This window comes from Wyeomyia smithii, chromosome 3 (assembly GCF_029784165.1).
Source record: "Wyeomyia smithii strain HCP4-BCI-WySm-NY-G18 chromosome 3, ASM2978416v1, whole genome shotgun sequence".
Classification (NCBI taxonomy): domain Eukaryota; kingdom Metazoa; phylum Arthropoda; class Insecta; order Diptera; family Culicidae; genus Wyeomyia; species Wyeomyia smithii.
In genome coordinates this window covers 211,130,915-211,151,191 of record NC_073696.1, presented here as the reverse complement: position 1 = coordinate 211,151,191, position 20,277 = coordinate 211,130,915, and the positions used below count along the sequence as shown (strand labels likewise).

The window sequence follows — 20,277 nt, the reverse complement described above, 5'->3', positions numbered from 1 at the left end:
AAATAAGTGCTACAGATAGCCATACCTCTGGCTGCAGCGAAATTGACAAGCCTCAGGCCGTTGTCGTTCGTAGTAGAGTGGAGGCTTTCTCTTCCAACCACGGGGCGGAAGAAGTTCTCCTGCCCGACCTGCGCATTTGCATCCCCGATGATAATCGTGATATCGTGTCCTGGGCACTCATTATACGTTTTTCCCAGGAGCTTATAGAACTCCTCCTTCTCTTCATCGGGTTTATCGTTGGTCGGTGCGCACACATTTATTAGGCTGTAGTTGAAAAATTTGCCCGTAATTCTCAACACGCATATACGGTCACTGATCGGCCTCCATCTAATGACACGCTTCATCTGTTTCCCTATGAGCGCGAAACCGACTCCCCTTTCTGCTGTCACGCCGCCACTGTCGTAGGTGTGGTACTTGAATGATGTTCCCGCAATAGGATCTACTGCCCGGAATTTGCGTTCTCCCGTTTTCGGCCACCTCACCTCCTGTATGGCAGCAACCTCGACATTCACCTTTTGCAGCTCTCTAGCCGGGATACCTGCACGTGCCGGTTCGAGTAGAGTCCTTACATTCCAAGTACCGAGTTTCCAATAATCGTTGTCTTTTTTCGTACGTCTAGGTCCATGCCGATCATTCCATTCCGTATTTATATCTGGATTGTTCGTAGTATTTTACCTTCGGTATGCTGCCTTACTAGGGCTGCGATAACTAGTCTCACGACGGGGCTGCCTTCTTAGATATAGCTGGCGAGGCGCCGCGTTTCGTAATTCAGCCGCCCGCTCCGAGTGGGTTAGACATCATTATCTTATAAATATGCTTATTTGATATAGTCGGGTTTCGGATTTTCAAACCCAAACCCGAAATTTTCAAACCCGAACCCGAGCCCGACCCGTACCCGACACTTTCAAAAATTTTCAAACCCGAACCGACCATCTTTACTGTGTAGGGGCCACAAATGACCGATTTCGGCCTTTCAAAGGCACAAGACTCTAGAATAGTTAATGCACCACCACAGTAAAGATGAGATAGTGTGTTCACAGGTAATGCATTTACTATTTTCAAGTCTTGTTAAGCATAGTCTATAAAATTATAGTAGACATCGCACATACTTTATTGAGCTTCACATTCTTTCAAACAGCATTTTTAACAGTGTGTCTCAAATTTTGACAGAATGACCAATTTTTTGAGTTGATACTGTTCACTGTTGGAACAAACAATAGATTTAAAAAATATTCAATTGATGGCTCTGTTCTCACAGTCACTCTCACTTTATTAGTCATTTCTCTCACGCAGTCCTCAGTCACTTTAGTGCATATTGTGTATTCCTCATCTGTTATCCTTCAAAGTTGTGTAGCGCATGTCTATAATTTTACTCTGAAAATGGCTAGGAGAGGTAGAAAACCTAAGAAACATGTGAAACAGCTAGATCCACCGTCGATTCAACCGCCGAATTTATCGCTTGATGATATGATGGGGAAGGAAATTGTACCTGATCCGGTATTTCCGAAAGCTGGTGAGAAGGGAACCATACGTTCTAAGCCCAACTCGAGTCCTATGCGATCACATTCGGTTCTTACGGACAGCAACTCTTCATCCTTCCCCGACACTAGCCAATCACTGCCATTGTCGGAACATAATCAACGATCCATTGACGAGTCAACAGTACTAAGCGAGCCGTCTACTGACGGTCTTTCTTTGCAAAATCACTCCGAAGATACAGTCAATAGTCGGAACAAACCCACAAGAAAGTCATCAGTACCGCGAAAATCGAGAAACCCTCAAGTAATACAAGAAATCGTTAGACTACAAGCTGGTACTGGATTGGTGATCCCAAAGCTTCCTTTCGCTCGCCTCATTCGAGAAGTTCTGATAGGTTATTCTGGCCAGGAAATTCGTATCACTTCGGATGCGCTTCTGTGTTTGCAGGAATCGTCGGAAATCTACGCTGTACAACTGATGGAGGACGCCTACCGGTGTACATTGCATCGTGACAGGAATACGCTCATGCCGAAAGATATGCGATTGGCAATTATGTTGCGTAACGATAGTGTTATAAAATTGTAAGTCATATGTATTATTTGTGTGATTTTGTTACGTTCAATTACGTTAGCTTTTAACGTTTACAAAGAAAATTGTGAATAAAAATGTAGTGGCTTAAAAATTTCAATCGAAAACTTGTTCTTTTGTGCTTCTTCGAAATATTTTAAAAGCGGGTGTCTAGGGCCAAGAATAATTGGGAATGTTCCGAGTGTTAAAATTATTACTTAAAAGTTTAATGTGTTCTAATACTGAAGTATTAGATTATTCAAATATAGATTCAAATAAGTATAAGAATATTCAAAGTTTATGAATTTGCAGGTTTTTCACAATTTTTCACATAGAAGCATACAGGTGTATTTGTTCGAAACCTAATTTAAATATATTTAGGGTAGTTTTTTTATTGTTTTTTTTTTATTTAAAAGTTTTCAAATAACATTTAATTTTTTTTTGCTGGATACTGACACATTGAAGCATTTTTATGCTAATCACAGATGGTGATTTCAATATAGTGTACCATTTTCTGTATATTTTGAATATTTTACCACCTCGCATAGTTACGATCAATAAATTTTTGAACTTCACTAGCTTGTAACGACTTCCAATGCGGTCGGTTAGTAGCATGATCATTTTAAAGAAATCTCTATTTATGGTAAATTGAAACATTGGAGGCCCAAACATAAACTTAGCCGCTATGCTAAAAAAAACTTTTGTCACAATGATTTGTTAATAATGATTTCTATCCACATATGCTGAATGTGCAATGGTTCGATCTAGTTGATTTAGTTAGCGCAACTTAAATACTGACCAACTAGGATCAGATGATTAAACCCCACAGCCGGTCATGCACTGACACGAATGTTACCTTTGGCGCTGTCCTGTAGCAGATTCCTGGTGCTGTTGCTGACGCTGCTAGTATTACTGCCACTGCCATATCCAGTTTCACCCAAATAGGGTGCCGGATGATAAAGTGTCACCGAAGCAATATAGTTGTTGGGCATTACTTCAAAAATTATGTCCTGATAACCGTAGCAAAATGTAGACCCAAACACATTTGCGGTATTTGTTGAGCCGGCACGATGCAAGACTACCGGCCGCTCTGCTGGGGCGAGGCGGGATGAAATTGTGTCCCACTTGGAATATGCACTTACGTTGACAGGTGTGTCCAACGGAGTGTCCTCAGTGACCCTAAGTACAGAGAAGCTACCATGAATTGATTTATGTCGAATCATAATTATAAACTTACTTGTCTGGTGCTAATTGCAGATTGAACTCACATCGGTGATACATATTATAATTATAATGCCCCGGATAATTGGTGTGCAAAATAATTTTTTTGGCCCGTTGAGTTCTGGCATCGAACAGAACATCGATGCCCAATGTGAAGTAGTTGAAGAAGAAATCACTACGCTTCGACTGTACTCGACGGTGGGCACTAGGCGAGTGAATTTTCATCTTATCTTCACTTTTAAAGAACACCCTAAAGAAGAAAAAATGTCATTGGTGGTACTTAAAATTTGTTTTTAACAAAATGAACCTTGAGGGTGCTCCCAAGTTACTTGCGACATCCTGACAACTATCACCAAAGATAATCTCTCGGGTTAGGCATTGTTTTTTTGCCTCTAAAGCGCGAGGAGATCCCTCCGTGTATAATTGAAGGCGCAGACCACGCGTCCCTCCCGAATTGCGCAACACTGTTGCCGATTCCAGATAAAGCTGCTGGTTATAGCAGGACAAAGGCAATGGTGGCGGCCGTGTTTCCGCGATACTACCGCCACTGTACAAAGCCATTTTCGATACAACCGGGGATGCTCCACTCGGAAAGTGAAGCGATCCCAAGCCGTGTGCGTATCCTGGCTGTAGCTTACTATCAACCGGGAAATAAAAGCTTAATCCTCGGAAATGTAACGCAAACAGTTGCTTCGCTGCATCGTACACTCCCGGATGGGTTGCTCCGAACGAGTGTTCAATTTCCTCTATCGACGGTACGACTTCGGGCGAGTTGAATGGAAGTCCATAGTACTTCAACTTAACCAGTTTCATGTTAAACACTTCAATTGCTTTTAGTCGTTGTTGAACCGGATCAAAAATCAGACGAATTCCATCCAGAGGCAGATTGATTATGATGTCTACGCTTAAAGGAGCCTGTTATACCAGAACAAAAAAAAAACGTGTTAAAGCATATCGAAATGTTTCGAGAAGTCGCTAACTCCTACCGTGTCGGAATAGAGAACTTGTACGCCTTTAATAGTACCAACTTGCGATTGTATTATTGCTACAGCTTGGGAAAAATGCATACCTAAAATCAAGAAATAAATATGTTTTAATAAATACGGTATTGGTTTTACAAAATGAAGAGAAAAATTATCCTAGCCTGTGCACCATTTTATTGCCACTATCAAGGGATCGAAAGCCTTGTTAGGTTTTGCGTTCTATGTGCTAAAAGTCGGTTTGCGACTAAGCCAGTTAATAAAAAATCAATTCTAGAGATTCTTTGCTCATAGAATAAGACAAATGGTTTATCAACATAGCAAAACTGAACCATTTTTTTTAGAAAAAAAAATTACCCACTCTCTAAGCCTCCGATGACACAAGACAAAGAAAATTTTTAATTTTTCCAGCCATGTCCAGTAACAAGGTTCAGAACTTCTCACTCGCTACAAAATTTGTGTTTTTTAATTTTTTATTGTCCTTTCCATACAAAACGATAAGGTCGAATGTTACTCATCATAAAGCAGCTGTTATTCACAACATTAATTAGCTCGTCGAAGGTGATTAAGTGAAAACATAAATGTCCTTACCTAGGATAAATTCCCAACTATCGCATCCTAGTGAACGTTCAGGAACCACTTCCAAGTCCAGCATTTTGAAGGATTAGTTCCGTCGTTGTGTGATAGCTGAATCACCAAACCAAATCACAATTTTTTTCGAAAAACTAATATTTTTCACTTAGCTTGTTCGTTCTACGCAGTTTCCCAAAACCTTCTTTGTTTAGGCTTGCAAATCGCGCTGACAGCACTGTTGTTGTTATTGTGACTTTTTGTGTGAGCAAACAAAGGAAAGATATATTTTTATATTTGTTATTAGTCACATACTGACAGCTTCTTATTCAATATCATGTACGTGTGAGCAGTGCTAGCAGACTCTAAAACCACGCCTATGGCATCGCGCCATGTTTTAAGGGCTAGCAACTCAACATATGTGTAAACGAGACAGCATATCACCGCCTCTTTTCATACATCTTTATCTTACTGCTGACAGCGGGCACAAATTAATTTGAGCCCATGACATGAATTCATTGTCATTCCCTGTTATTCGGTATATGTAAACAAGCCACAATTTTACGTTTTTCAATGAATACAAGCTTAATCTAGTCGTACAAATAAGATTGTTTGATTAAGAGTAAATTCTTTTATCAATAAATCTTATTGGTAAGAGCAGATTTCGCTTGTATTGATAAAAAAACGAGAAAATTTGGCTTGTTTACATATGGCACATGGGCCCTTTTCACATGTTTGGCGAGAAATGGCCGAATCAAGCGATAAGCCGATACGCGAACCATTATTTATGTACGTGAAAAGCGACGTCTGGTAGAATTTAAAGAAATCAAACTCAGGCAACTTTTTTTTAATTTTAAATGTAGATATTTTTTAATTTTAAATATAAATATAAACAATTAAATTAAATTACACAATTAAATTATTACATTCGAATAATTTGCAAAGATGTTCTAAATAAAATTTAGAATAATCGCTCGGTACACTCAGGGCCAAGGGAGACAACTCAATATGCCAGTCCGTAATATCTTGGCCCAGCAGCGCAACATAATGCATATGCTGTTTATCTATGGAAATAAAAAACATTAATCAACAAACCAGTGCTTTTAATAAAAAACACTCTAGTTTTAACTTAGATTTAATTTAAGCTCATAGTCGGCAGCTGGATAAAAAATTTGCTTCAAGTAATTGAGACACATACTCGAGGAAGTAAGACATCAGATATAATTGGCGCCGATAAACATTAACTTGTATTTGTGCCGTGTCAAATAAATGATAGATGAAGAAAATTAAGGTAGGGTAAAGAGGTATAAAACGCCCCCCCCCCCCCCTAAGCAAGAACGTCGATATTACAGTTATGCTTGTCACAAACAACGAATCTTTTATACAGTTAAATACACCATTTAGTTGGTAATGCACTGCAAATATTTTACTTTGTAAAAAATATACGAAATCGCTACATTAAAAACAAAAATTACATTCAAATCGCAGACTTTTAAATCTGCCGGGGCAAAACGCCCCTGATTCAGTATAATATGCCCCGATGCAGAAGGAAAATATGCACCCTATATAATAAACAGAACATTTTTATGCCGCTGCCTTAAAAATAGCTGTAGCTACAAGTGTTTGAATTAACTAAAATATATATAATTGTTTTTTACCAATTGTGGCGTCAACCAATTGAACAATTAACAACTAACCTAATTAATGACAAATCTTGTTGTTAAGTCAACGTTTTTTATTTTCTAATCAATTCATTTAAAACACAACCATTTTGTTTCTGTTGCAGCATGATTCTGCTTGTTATTCTTTTTTTATTGTAAAAACAAACAATTTTACAGGAAAAAAAACAAAGAAATTCAATTCTTGTAAATACAAGTTAATCAAGCTTTCACTGAAACCATTCACTACATGTGATGCATTTCTGCCAGCCATCTCCGTGTTCTGAAACGCTAAACAGATATCCACATGTATGACAAATACTATCTTCCTTCCTGTCTAGACCTGGCTTTCGCGTAGGTCTTTTTCAAATATTTTTTATATCCTTTGCTACCTGCTCCTGCTTCAGCTTCTTCCGGTATGGCGACGACGTGAGTTCCTCGCAATGATTTTTTTTTCTGTTAACCTTCCGCTTACTTATTTTTTGCACTGCAGCTTCCAGCTCAGGATCTCTATCGAGCACCAACGGAAGATCATGTTTAGCGGACCGAACTGCGGCATTCGGCCAATCCCACCTACGTCGTTTTGCCAATGTTCTCTGTTCAGAAACTGATGGTGTCTGATTTGACTCTATTTTGACGGTACAGAGAGACGGCGAATTTCTATTCTCATTTGTCAATGGCGGTCGGTTCTGATACTCCGGTATCAACAACTCCGGTTCGTGATCCATCACAACGGTTGAGCTGGCATCGGTGTCTTGCACGACAAGCGATGTAAGATTTCCGTTTTCATCCACGAAATAAAATGTGTTGATGTCCAATATCAGATTATTATCTGGTACAACGTCGCCAAGTTCAACAGTGAGTTGCTGTTCATTCTGTACAAATTTCGGTGAGGAATCAATGGTTTTAAAGGGTCGCCCGAGTGAATCAGAAGCCGCAAAATCAGCATCAGAAAATAAATTTCGGTCAAATGGCATTATACCGGTTGTTTTATAACCATTATGAGCCACGGTCTTCTTGGCAGTTTGTTTGAATGCCTCGTTAACCAAAGCAGCAACGTTGTATATTGTTACTGCTTTTCCACCATTCCGTTTAAGAAGCCTATATAATGCATCAGAATAGGCTCCTTTAAAAGGACCCATAAATGCCACATCAAGTGGTTGTAGCTTATAAGATGTGTGAGGCGGAATTGATAAAATTCGAGTGTGGTTGACCCTTGCCTTCTCCAGAACCTCCAGGTTTCTAGTATGGCTTAAATGGCCATCTAAAATTAGTAAAACCGGATCTTCTTGCGTAGGACGATAGCACCTCAAGAAGCTATCGAACCATTGAGAGAACGTCTCCAGAGTACTCCACCCACTGGAGTTGCAAGCGAATTTGGACTCCGGTGGAGCTCCAACCATCAGTGCGTCATGCATCCGTTGTCGCGGGAAGATGAAGAACGGATCCATGAACGTACCGGAAGCTGACATGGCCATCGTTACAGTCGTATTTTCACCTCTTTCTGCCGAAACTAGTCTGCCAACTTGATGTTGCCCTTTGTTTGCCAGTACTTTCGTCTTTCGCCCCCGGACCTGAAGTGAACAATTCAAAAAAGTGAAAAATAACATCCAAAAGCATAACATCACTCTATATACAGTGCCGACACTCGTTTCGTCAACGTTGATAACCCTACTGGGTGGGTAAGGATGCTCATCAAAGACCCGTTCCAGCAGATCGAAAAACTGCGCAACACTTTTCCGATTGAAGCCTCTTGCCCGTGCGATAGAAGTGTTTTCCGGTGTTCGAAGGGAAATGTTTGGATGACGCTGAAGAAAACCTTTTAGCCAATCTGGCCCAGCTAGCTTGAGTTCCTTGTCAAATAGATGCGGAATCCCATTTTTTTCAGCCATCTGATACGCTACCCGAAAAAAAATTTACGATGTATTTTGTGGTCGAAACAGTTAATGGACAATACTTTTTATTGTAACCATAAAAAACATGGTACTTTTACTGTAAGCTTGCGAACATTTGTGGTTATTACCATGTTTTAACAATGTTTTTTGTTGTTGAACCTACCACCAACAATAATTTTACCATGAAAAACATCGTCAGTGACTTCTAAATGTATGGGAAAAGTGCCTGAAAAAATGCTGTTAAGATACATAACCACCCCCCTTTTTCATGGTAAAAATGGCAAAAACAATGTTTTTTATTATTCTGAACAATGATATATAATGTAAAAATGATGTATTTACAATAAAAAACATGGTTAAATTATGGTAAAACTATGTACAATTACAGCAATTTTTGATGTATTTTTGATGTTATTTTTTTCGGGTAAGCTTCGCATGTTCCGAGTCGTTAATCCGTAGAAGCATTGACACATTTCGATCGCGTACGCGGCCAGCTGCTCCTTCTGCTGGGGTGAGAATACTGTGGCAAAACTTCCCAGTCGAGCTAACTTTACATTCTCTGGATGTACCGTTGAATCTAAATACCGTCTCAAAATACGTTTGGGAATGCCGTATTGGATTGCTGCTTGAGTTTTAGACAAACCGAGGTGTACGGCTTTCATGGCTCGGGACAGATTCTCAATGTTCCACGACCGTCTTTTTGTCGGTTTACGAATAGGTGTACGTGCCATCTACGAAACAAGAATGCACGGTTAGGTTGCACCAGCAATAGGGCATATTACCCCGACTGGAAGCAGGGCATATTACCCGTAGTAGTAGCGTTGCCGAAATTATTAAATATTTTAGCAATTTAGGCAAATCTTACCGTTTCTCCACTTGATACAGCTGCTTATTGGTTCACTTAACAGGATTAAGCGCAAATAACGCTAGCTAAACTATATTAATTAACAAAAAAACCTTACGTAAATGATGCTGAAAATTAGAGCCGAGGCACTTCAAACCAAAGTTGTTTTTTCTTTCTGTTTGGTTGCTAGTGACAACAGGTAAACTTACATAGTATACTAGTTACATGAAACACTAGGGATTCTCAATATTTTCGTATTTTAATATTTACATATTCCCGAAAAAAGGACTGGGGCGTTTCGCCCAGGGGGGGGGGGGGGGCGTTTTATATCTCTTTACCCTACATTAATTTAGTTAAGACCGGCGTTATGCTGCAATTTAAGGAGAAAGCACGTACCTGGGCCTCAATCACCCATCGCGGGCAATAAAACACAACGTAGTGCGTTCTAATGTGCGTGATCAAACTATTTTACCGCTATCACTAAAAAGTAATTTAAAATTTTTAATATGAAACATGAGAAAGCACATCAACGTCACCACCCCAGATATGTTCTGCACACCCCAGCCCATCACCATGTCAAATTTTAAACTTGAAAGCAGGGTCAGAGCTGAGCTATCGAATTTTGAATATGTCTCATTTTGTACCGCCATATTTAAAAAAAAACTATCGATAGGTTTCTCATCCCTATACACTAAGGTCGCTTTTTACGCGGTTTTTTACGCGGATTCCGGAATTTACGCGTTTTTTTTTACGCGAATTCCGGAATTTACGCGGTTTTTTACGCGTTTTTTACGCGGCACGTATCTCGCGGGTAAAAAGCGACTTTAGTGTATATTTTTTTTAATAAGGGGGATTTGTTAGTAGTTTAAGTATTTATGATAAATATTAGTAAATAATGAGTATGTGTGTCCAATCACAAATGGTGACTTCTCAACACTGTTGGAAATTTGTAATTTTATTTATTAGGATTTGTTTGCTTTCGCAATTAAAACTTATCATTCGTAGGGATTTAAACCTACTTGTCAAAAAGGGGAAGTAAACTTACAACTAACTTAATTGCTAACTCATTGGCTATACAGAGAGCTTATCGTATCAATTGAGGATTGCAACGATTTTTGTCGAAAATTGTTAATAATTTTATTTGACATGGCTTCTAATGCCTGTAAAACTAATTTAAATCGGAAAACAATAGTTTTCTAACTAAGTTCATTTCCCCAAACGTAATCTTTTCTAGCAGAACGCTTCGCTCAAAGGCTCTTCAGCAAAAAGAAAAAGACACAAAAGACTTCTACTTTGTACTCCCGCCAAAAGCAACGTTCTCACAAACACAGTTTTTTCATACGAAATGTACACGAATAAGAGAAATCATACAAAAGTACATGCGAGGTACTCAAGAGTAGGTAATTTTAAAAAATGATATTTTTAGGAATGGTGACCCACTAGTAGACCAACATTCGCTCATACTCAAAATTTTTCGTTAGGCCGGCCGAACTGGGAAAAATCAATTTTTTCAATAATTTGCCTTATATACGTGTGTGGGTCACTTATTCGACTTCTACTCCATGATAAGGAAATTCAGAAAAATAATATTTTCAGGAATGGTGACCCACTAGTAGACGAACATTCGCTCATACTCACAATTTTCCGCTAGGACCGCCGTTCTGAGAAAATTCGAGTTAACATTAATTTTCTCTGTGAAACTTGAAAGCTGACTTGCGTGCAAGATCTTGCGCATTTCTCGCATTCAAGACCTTGCGCATTTAACCCGGGTGACGCAACCGTCACAAAATTCTACGACCCGAATGAGCCCCCCGCCGTTGCATTGCAAATGGATGCTACAGCCAGGGTTGCCACATTTAAATCTGTGTTTTCCCTTGAAAAAATCTGAACATCTGTATCTGGAACAAAAATATCTGTAAAAAAAATCTGTGTTGTTTAAACACAAAGAACTTTGTATTTTTTAAGTTTTTATGGTACATAAACCAAATTTTTAGCTCAAAACGTGTGAGGAGTTGAAAATATGTTCAATTTGCTCAATATTTAAAAAAATAAAATTTGGATTGTTTTTAAAAATAAATGTCAATTTCGAAAAATCTGTAAATCTGTACTTTTCGACGAAAATCTGTATATCTGTTTATACAGATTCTGTACCGTTACTTTGGCCAAAAATCTGTAAAATACAGATTAATCTGTACATGTGGCATCCCTGGCTACAGCTACTGGAATGAGCAGGATCATTGAGGAATTTGATGAGGATGTAATGTTCTTTAAGAGCATTCTGCCACACGTTCGGAAGCTAGATCCGGAGGATAATCTAGCGTTTGCACGGAGATCCAAAACCTTGTTCAGCAACATGTATATTAAAAGAGAAGATATGGGGACGATTATAGGCTATAAAAGGATATTTTAATATGTTAATTATCAACATTGAATCTTCTGAAGTAAAAAACAATGGCAACACTAAGTGGGACCATTATTTGTCACATAAGAACGCAAATTTTAATTTAAAGTTTAATTTATTAAATAATTCAGTTTCACCACAAATTAGATCGGATCGTCCTACCGGTGAACGTGGTGCAGGACGAGATTTTGTACTTATCCTCTTGTTGCATCTTGCGAACGTGTGGCAGCAAGCTTCGGAAAAACAGCTCAGCCTCATCGTCACTGAGAACAGATCCGAGGGCGCTTCGACAGCCGTTTTGCTGCTACTAGCTGGGTAATCATTCACAACTGATTCTTTCAATGGCATTTCTACCAGCTCTATCGGATTCTCATAAAACTGCACTGTACTTGTCTGATAGTCTTCATCGGAGTTATCTTGGTTCAACAGTTGTTTACGTGGTCTGACCATATTTCTCAAAAACAGCATCACCTCAAAGTACGGCCAATTGCTGTAGGTCGCACAGTTGGGTTCGCTTAATTTATCCTTCGGTATTTTTTTTTCATTTCCTTCAGGAATTTTTCTCGGAGACACTCCCATTTCCGCTTTATTTCATCAACTAAAAATGAAGAAGCGCTTTATTTTTTTGAATTAATCAGCAACATTTTATTTTTACGTTCGCAACCTCTCGCCATAATCTGTTCACCAGCGCCCTGTTGTGTAACTGGCTAATTATTCTATCCCACAGGGCTCTTCGGGCGAAAACCAGTGCGATCAAGCGTTGTAAGCCGTCTATCTTTTTTTTTTAAATCACACTTTTTCAAACAATTTTACCGATGTCATGGCAACTGTTTCCTGAAGCAGTGCATCCGAAACAATAGACCATTTCACGAACTGACAGGTGTCATGGATCCTGCTGATGTTGATGATGCTTTCACGTGCATTATGTCAGCGGTTCCAAACTTTCTGTCAAAATTTCGTTCATGAATCAAGTTCACAAACGTCTCGTGAAATGGTCTATGGGATGAGCGACAACGAAAGCTCTTAGTAGAAAAAAACCGCCAAAAGAGTACACGCGGTAAAAGAAGATGGCAATAAACTAAAAAAGCCGTATCGTTAGTAGATGTTGTGAACGAAAACTCGTTGAACATGATTGATAAACCAGAAAACGCAACAAAACAAAATCTCCATAAATATAGCCAAAAAAGGTCGTAAAAAGCTTATACCGAACAAAAATCGATTTTTTGTTGAATCGATTTTCCCAACTCGATTTTCTCATGAATCGATTTTATTGATTTTGATTAATCGATGCAGGAGAATCGATTTTTTTTCAAAGATCGCCCATTGCTACGGTGAAAGCACGACGTGGAGTAGCCGAATTACGCCTACAAGCAACCAACATTTGAAAGAATCATTGCGATCCAATGAGTATAAAAGAGAGGTGAGGAGGAAACTTACTAACACTTGCACGCGTTCCTCTGCTCGCCCCCCTCCGCCCATAGTTGATGCCAAAGAGTGACGTAGCTATTTGGCTTTCCCATTGAGTTCGTCTAGTTGTTTACATTTGAAGCATTTACTAATACTAGAAAAATTCACTCTCCTCCTCACCTCTCTTTTATTCTCATTGATTGCGATCGCTTGAGTGCAGTCGTTTACGATTCTTTCGTGAAACACTCGCTATATGTTGCTCGCTCCGCCTAAAGCAGGCAATACTGAAACAAAATCATCAAAGAAAGCTACCATATATTTCTTTGCTCTAAGTTGTCTCTTGCAAGCTTGAGAATGTGTAACTTTTAATAGCGATGGTTTGCTAGGATTGAAAGCTTATAAATAGCACGTTCAGAAATGATACCCGAATGATTGTTATGCGATACGAGTTTTTCCATCCTTGCTGGTGATATTGTCAGCCCTATTCCGATTAGAGTACACTCCAGAATTTTTACTCTTATTCAAGTAAGAGATCACTCTCAGGATGCAACCAAACCGAGCCAAACGCCATTTAAAAAAAAAAAGATTTATTAACACTAATGTTTGTATGAATCACTATCACTTGTCGATTAAAGGGAAAAAATTGCCCTAAAGCTCAAGTACGTTGTCTTCAAAGATTATAGCTTTTCAACTTTTCCTGTGAATTGGGTTGTTTATCTATTCACGGATTTCTGATTTTTATATATCGGCTAAAAGAATGTTATTTTTTGAGCAAAATGTGTGTGTTTTTTTTTAAATTTTATATCATTGTCCTTCGATTTCGAGCAGTTTTGATTCATGATTTAAAAATTAAAGGACAACGATAGAAAATTTTTGAAAATCACATTTTCTTTACACACTTAAAATTTTTTGCCGGGTCTCGGTAATTTATTGCCGAGAACGGCACCACTGAGTGCTCGGTTAAAAAAATAATGACAGCTGTCACATTTTTTTGTGAATCTCGGTTCACCTAACTGATATTTCGGCTCGTTAATATTTTGTGCCGAAACTTAAGTTAGGTTGAACCGAGATTTTCGAAAACATGTGACAGCTGTCATTTTTTTTCTAACCGAGCACTCAGTGGTGCCGTTCTCGGCAAAAATTACCGAGACCCGGCAAAAAAATTTAAGTGTTTATAATATGCTGCTCTTTCAGATGATTACAAATACAATACGAAGCACATCAGAATCACATCCAAGATGTGCGTCGTAATTTGCGACGTGACTTATAGCGAATTTCTTTATTCCATCAGCTCACCTAGTTTTGACCTGGAAGCGCACTAACTGCTGTCAAAACCCTTCTTTATTCGCTCGATTTTGACCTAGTTTAGACCTGGCGTGCTGCCCGAAGCGCACTGTACAATTTGTCAGCCTCAACCGTACCGATATAATCAAAACAAATGCTACTTAACTCAATGCTACTATGATTATTTGCTCAAAACCACCCACCTGGCTTCAACCCACCACCTCACGTGCTTAGGCGTCATTCATAAATTATGTAAGGACTTTTTTCGAAATTTTCGACCCCCCCCCCTCCCCCTCTAATTAGGCTTAGTGAGATTTTTCATTACCCCCCTCCCCCCATGAATCTTACGCAAGATTTTTTTTCAAGGAAAAAAATATATTCGAAAATGAAACATTTGTTTTACATAAAGCGTATTCGTAGAGGATAAAAACAGAACAAGTTAGTTCAGTTAATATCATGTTGAAGTAAATAAAATTTGAAATCAAGTAGAAATGAAGTAAAGTGCAAAATTATTCAGCGACGGTGAATTCACTGCTTTGTCAAGGTTCAGCTGTTAGAATCACAGCAAGAAATAATTTAACTAATTTCAATTTTTTTTAAGTTTGTTAATTTTTTTTTAGTTTTTTAAAATTTTTCAATCTTACGTAAGATTCTCTTGAGTCCCCCTCTCTCCCTTCGTAGGCATTCGTAAGAATTTTTCGATACCCCCCCTCCCCCCAAACCCTTACGTAATTTGTGATGACCCCTTAGTTCGTAAATAATTATCTGGCATTTCTTTTTTACTTCGTAAATGGCGATGCCGTTTTTTATTGCTCGGCAGGGGTGACATTGCACATTTCGTTTCGAGTAACTCGAACAAAACTACAGTGATGATTCGCTCGTTGGCTGTTCGTTAGTTGGATGTTCGTTAGTTGGGTGTTCGTTAGTTGGGCTGTCACCCAACTAAAAAGCACTCTAAAGCAGGTATTAGACGAAGCAAATATTTGCTATTTTTCAATACAGATTTTATTTTGTGCAAATAAAAATCGTACCAAAAATAGCAAATATTTGCGTCGTCTGATACCTGCTTAATGCCAGAATTCAACGTCATTCAAATGTATTTCAGGGGTCCGAAAACTGAAAAAATATTGCTAAAATAAAATTATATTATTTATTCTTGTAAAAAAAATCACAAGAAGGTTGTATGCAAAGCCACGACCGCAGGGTTGAAGTAGAATACTTTTACAAGAAAGATAACCCGGCTGCTTGCGTGTCAGTCATTTTTTCTAGTAAATAAACGTTGACCGTTCATTGGCAGTATTGTAATTTCTTTTTGTCTGATATTTTGAATGAAGTTCATTGAATATTTTTAAATTTTGTGCAAATGAGAAGTTGAAGTGCTGCCGAATTGTAATATGCACATTTAATACGACATCATTAAACGGGAACGGAACAATGGCTACGGTAATGCAGAACGCGAATGCCGGCGCGATGCGATTCGCCTTACCGTAATGAAATGTACAGCTCTTTTTAAGGCGAAGTAGAGCTATACATTTCAACAGATTTCGTCTTGCCGAATCGCATCGCGCCGTTATTTGCGTTCTGCATGACTGTAGCCAAACACTAAGCGACGCAAACACGTAATACTAATCAGAGTATGCATGTAGATGAAGATAATTAACTTTGGATTATAGCGCAAAACGAGAAAATATTAACTCTTCAAATAATCATTTGTGTTCTTCAAATTTCAGTTGTTCAATTTAATATCCGATGAAATGTTTGTTTATTATCTGATGAAGCTCTTATATAGGCCAAATGATGCATTCCCAATTTACTAGGTCCATAACTCTGCCGACCGTGCTTGGGAAAGCTTGAAAATTAGACAACTACAACAGAATTTGATTGCATCCCGCACAGAATGTCTGCTTGTGTTGATGCCAGAAAATTATTAACCTTCAATTATTTTTTATTTGCCTTGAAAAAAGCATGTTGCGGTTCAAAATCGGTTGCTAATTACAACCTTTGAGCTGCCCTAACATTGGGGGAATTAAGATACACGGACAACATGCACTGTGGAAGCTATTTCACATTCAGTAAATTAGACGGGTGCGACAAATTTGAATTGCTAGGATGCAACACAGAATGCTTGCTTGCGTTGTCAAAAATTATTAACTTTCAATGACTTGTTTATTTGCCTTAAAAAAGGCATTTCGATTTCCGAAATTGGATTTCCTGATGGCCATCATCATGCTGCCCCAACACGGGGGGAATAATGGCTGTCTGGCGACACATGCTGAGAAAAACCGCGCTGCTCCTGAGACGTGGTGACCAACCACAGGGCTAGTGCTGCTGCTAAGGAAGGACGACTGCTGTTGTCGCTGTCTAGAACTATTATGAGTGGCTCCGGCTGAAACAGGCTCTTATATAGGCCAAATAGCATGTTTTCAATTGCAAGGTATATGATCCTGTCGACCTTGCTTGGGAAGCAAGCATATAACGACCAATCAGAGGTCGAATTTTCGTTTTGACAAGGCTTGACTATTTTCAATAGTACAATAGTGTGAATAATGAAATTACAATTATCTTATTTTGGGAAGAATCTTAGAAGATTTTCCAATCTATTGCTGCAAGAACGAAGGAAATCCATCGAATACTAACCGATTTATTAGCATTTGAAATTGGACATATTTTTCACTTTTTTCGGTTTTAGATTTTCATTTCACATCCCTATGTAGCCGAACTTCCTGAGAGAAGTATTCTACTTCAAAATTTGAAAACATGTTTAGTTATTACGCTTAATTCATTCAGCACTAATATGTTTGTTTCTCAGCGCTATTAACTGCACACTTCATGCAGAGCATCTCTGGCATAATCAATCGCGTAATTTGAAAAGTACATGTTATAAATTTACAACATTTTGTGTGCAACTTAAAGGTTTACTGTTCGGTTGTTTGTTCTTTTATTTCTTCAACGCCTTCACCGGAATTATCCAGCGTAGCGATCCTCTATTTTTTAGGTAAGAAGCAGAGTGATGTGCTTGCGCTTTATCATTTTGGAATTTTTGTATGAAAAAGTATTGACCAAATACATAAAATATTTACTACAGCAGCAAGACAGATGAGCAAAGTTCATTTTCTTTGGCATAGTTTTACCGCAATGAAATTAGGAAATTTCCCAAAGCAGGAAGAAAACAAACGATTGGCGCCCCCTTTGAAAACCTTGCCCAGTTGTCAGTTCATCCAACTAACGAACACGATTCGCTAGTTGGATGGCAGCTGTGTTCCAACCAACGAATTTCGGCTGTAAATGATCGCTGGTGGGCGTTACGTTTTGTTTTTCGTATTTTTTCAACTTTGCGGGTTAGATGAGCCGAAGGACAAATGATAATGACAGCTCCTTTTGAGCTTAAAGCAAAACTGGCAGTATGTGACGTACTCGAAAATAGTGAAAATCGCTCGAATCAAGTTGCACAATGCCACCCTAGATTTGCCCTGACGCAAAAGAAATTCGCTATTAGAATGAAGTTATATGAAGGGAACCCAAAAAGAACGGGAAAGTTACTCAAAATCGAAAAGGACTTTTACTCATTTTTTGACGTCTACAAAGATCGTTCTGAAAACTGAGTCAGATTTGCTCAGTTCATGAGTTATTAATTACGAGCGTGTATACTTTAGTTTTTCAAGTAGTTGCAAACGTTGCAAACATTTTCCAAAAACATCTGGCATCTCTGGCGAAAATAAATTGTTCAGCTTGGGTGTATGCGTGTATGTGTTCAAGAGGCTTAAGGTACGTACGTTATGTTGTGTTTGGTGTGGTGCTGGCTAAGGTTGAGTCACGAGATCCGTATTTTATTTGTTAAAATAAGTCCTAATAGATATACCGAATCAGTTCAGTTTCGCAGTAACAAATTGGAATTTGGCTGGTGCAGCTCACGATTTACTAGATACGCACAATTTTACGTGATGAAGTCCAGCCGTACTTTCACGGTGCTGCTGTTGTCGGTGGCAATATCCAGCTATGCGCTGGCAGAAAATGTGCCCGTGTTCATCTGGGGCAAATCATCGTAAGTGCTTTCCGTAGAAATCATGTGGGCAGAAATATTTGCTCTAATTGAAGCAATCTTGATATGGTCATGTGATGTGCGTTCTAATGTCGAATTTCTTTCTATAGCGTGTCGTATGTTCCTGCCTTACCGCAGTATGCAACATCAGAGTTTGCTGCTTTGGTCGAGTCCCAAGTGAACGCGGAAACTTTTACGGTTGTTTTTGTTGAGGAACAGGTAATTGTCCTACGAAGCAAAATCCATTTTAAAAATATCGAGTACATATATATCTTTTCATCCAGTTATCAACCGAAGATTTGACTCTATGCAAGCTGAACACTCAGACATGTTTCCGTAATTTAGCAAAGGAGGAACGCAAAAGTTACCTCCCGAATGTACAGGAACCATTAGCCGCTTTCGAAAACGTCCAAAGTGTTGATATGTTCGAAGATGGTAATCTTAGCGAAGAAATTGTACCTCAAGGTGGGGCAGCTGTCATTGTTAGTCTGCGCGGTAATGATTTTGCGTCACATGATGCGCTCATTAGTAACTTATATAATCGCCTACGAGAAAAGTCAAAAAATATCCTAGCGATTTACACTGGAAAAACGACGTCTTTCCGCTACTCGACCCTTATTCGTCGTACGCGACAGGTTAAACAGGACACTACGGAGGTAACACGAACGGTTTTAACCGCACCGAACGACTTCATTATAGCTTATGAAAGCTTCAAAGCTGGTTCCGATGAGCAGACTCCAACGGAAGTGGTACTGACCTCGGCTACTAAAAGCAACGACAACAAAACTGATGAAAATTTTCAAATCGATATCGCGGGTCCTAGTGGTCAACTCAAATTGAATTTCATGCTTGCGCAGGGATCATGGGAAATAGTTGGTGTTGCATACGATAATGTCCCCTACTATCTGCGGCATCGCGTGCATGTAAATCAGCATTTTTCCTATCATTGCAATAGGTTGGAATATTATACGGCCGATCATAAAAGTCAAATTGTTTTCGAAGAGGTTCAGCTTCAACCGTTCTTCGAAGAAAATGTAGAAAAATTCGACTTCGGTGATTCCTGGGACTGCGTAGGTTTCACTTCACCAGGAATTTTAACCGGATTGTTTTTGGTGGCAATTTTCATCATTATTGGAAGCTACGGAATTACTTGGATGATGGACATTCGCACCATGGATCGGTATGACGATCCGAAGGGTAAAACTATTACCGTTACTGCTGCCGAATAATCCTCTTGAAGGGAAATCGTACAGCCGCGTCATTCGCAGCATTGTGTCCAGATGATGATTGTTTTATGCGAAAACTTGTTTAGGTAGGACATTAATCATTGTTGGCAAAATAGAAAATTCTTTAAAATGTAAAAATAACTGTACGCTCCAAATATCACAGACCAAATTTTGCAATTCAATAGCTTCAATAACTGCTATTACAAGTCATCTTGGTGACAATACTTCTAACTATTGGCATCAGCCAGGGCCGGCGTCACATTATTTTACCGAGTGGGTAGTAAGGAATAGGGAAGGTTCATGAAAGTTGACCGGAACAATCGACATGGCGGACGAAAACATGCGTGTAGGCATATTTTTGAGTTCTTTCTTCGTTCTATTTATCAATTTTTCCTAAGTTTTCGTGACGAAATTGTTGGAGCAGATCTTTCGCTGCAGTTTTGCCCAAAAACTCTCGAAGGGGCGCAGCTAGGGGACGCTCCATCTCCACCAACGACGGCAGATCTAGCCAGTACACGGCGTTTTCGCCCTTATGGTGTTTCTTGATGAACGACGTAATTTCCGGCAGGCACTTCTTACTATAAATTTCCTCGTTTACGGCCCGTCCGGAGCGAAAGAAAAGCGGCTTTGACTTTGGCATCAAGTAAAATACGTAGTGCCCCGCGAGTCGTTGCCATCCATGTTCGCCAGCTAATTTTCACAGTTT

At 39.0% G+C, this 20,277-nt stretch overlaps 3 protein-coding genes and 1 long non-coding RNA gene across 4 annotated transcripts; 2 read left to right on the top strand and 2 right to left on the bottom strand.

Annotated features, from left to right (window-relative positions):
• The first annotated feature begins 1,196 nt into the window (after positions 1 to 1,196).
• On the top strand, positions 1,197 to 2,168 carry LOC129731251 (uncharacterized). The gene has a single exon (XM_055691095.1). The coding sequence runs from the start codon at positions 1,381 to 1,383 to the stop codon at positions 2,062 to 2,064; it is 684 nt and encodes a 227-aa protein (XP_055547070.1). The 5' UTR covers positions 1,197 to 1,380; the 3' UTR covers positions 2,065 to 2,168.
• A 228-nt stretch (positions 2,169 to 2,396) lies between these two features.
• On the bottom strand, positions 2,397 to 5,056 carry LOC129731250 (PHAF1 protein CG7083). The gene is made up of 5 exons (XM_055691094.1): positions 4,839 to 5,056; positions 4,254 to 4,336; positions 3,575 to 4,182; positions 3,284 to 3,517; positions 2,397 to 3,225 (listed from the first exon to the last, which is right to left on the bottom strand). The coding sequence occupies exons 1-5, from the start codon at positions 4,900 to 4,902 to the stop codon at positions 2,880 to 2,882; spliced, it is 1,335 nt and encodes a 444-aa protein (XP_055547069.1). The 5' UTR covers positions 4,903 to 5,056; the 3' UTR covers positions 2,397 to 2,879.
• A 2,915-nt stretch (positions 5,057 to 7,971) lies between these two features.
• LOC129731756 (uncharacterized) lies at positions 7,972 to 9,377 on the bottom strand. Its single transcript, XR_008729083.1, has 3 exons — positions 9,236 to 9,377; positions 8,113 to 9,101; positions 7,972 to 8,049 (listed from the first exon to the last, which is right to left on the bottom strand). It is a non-coding gene; the product is annotated as an uncharacterized LOC129731756 (long non-coding RNA).
• Positions 9,378 to 18,069: 8,692 nt separating this feature from the next.
• Positions 18,070 to 19,712, top strand: LOC129731490 (V-type proton ATPase subunit S1). The gene is made up of 3 exons (XM_055691552.1): positions 18,070 to 18,348; positions 18,456 to 18,564; positions 18,630 to 19,712. The coding sequence occupies exons 1-3, from the start codon at positions 18,083 to 18,085 to the stop codon at positions 19,572 to 19,574; spliced, it is 1,320 nt and encodes a 439-aa protein (XP_055547527.1). The 5' UTR covers positions 18,070 to 18,082; the 3' UTR covers positions 19,575 to 19,712.
• Positions 19,713 to 20,277: the final 565 nt, after the last annotated feature.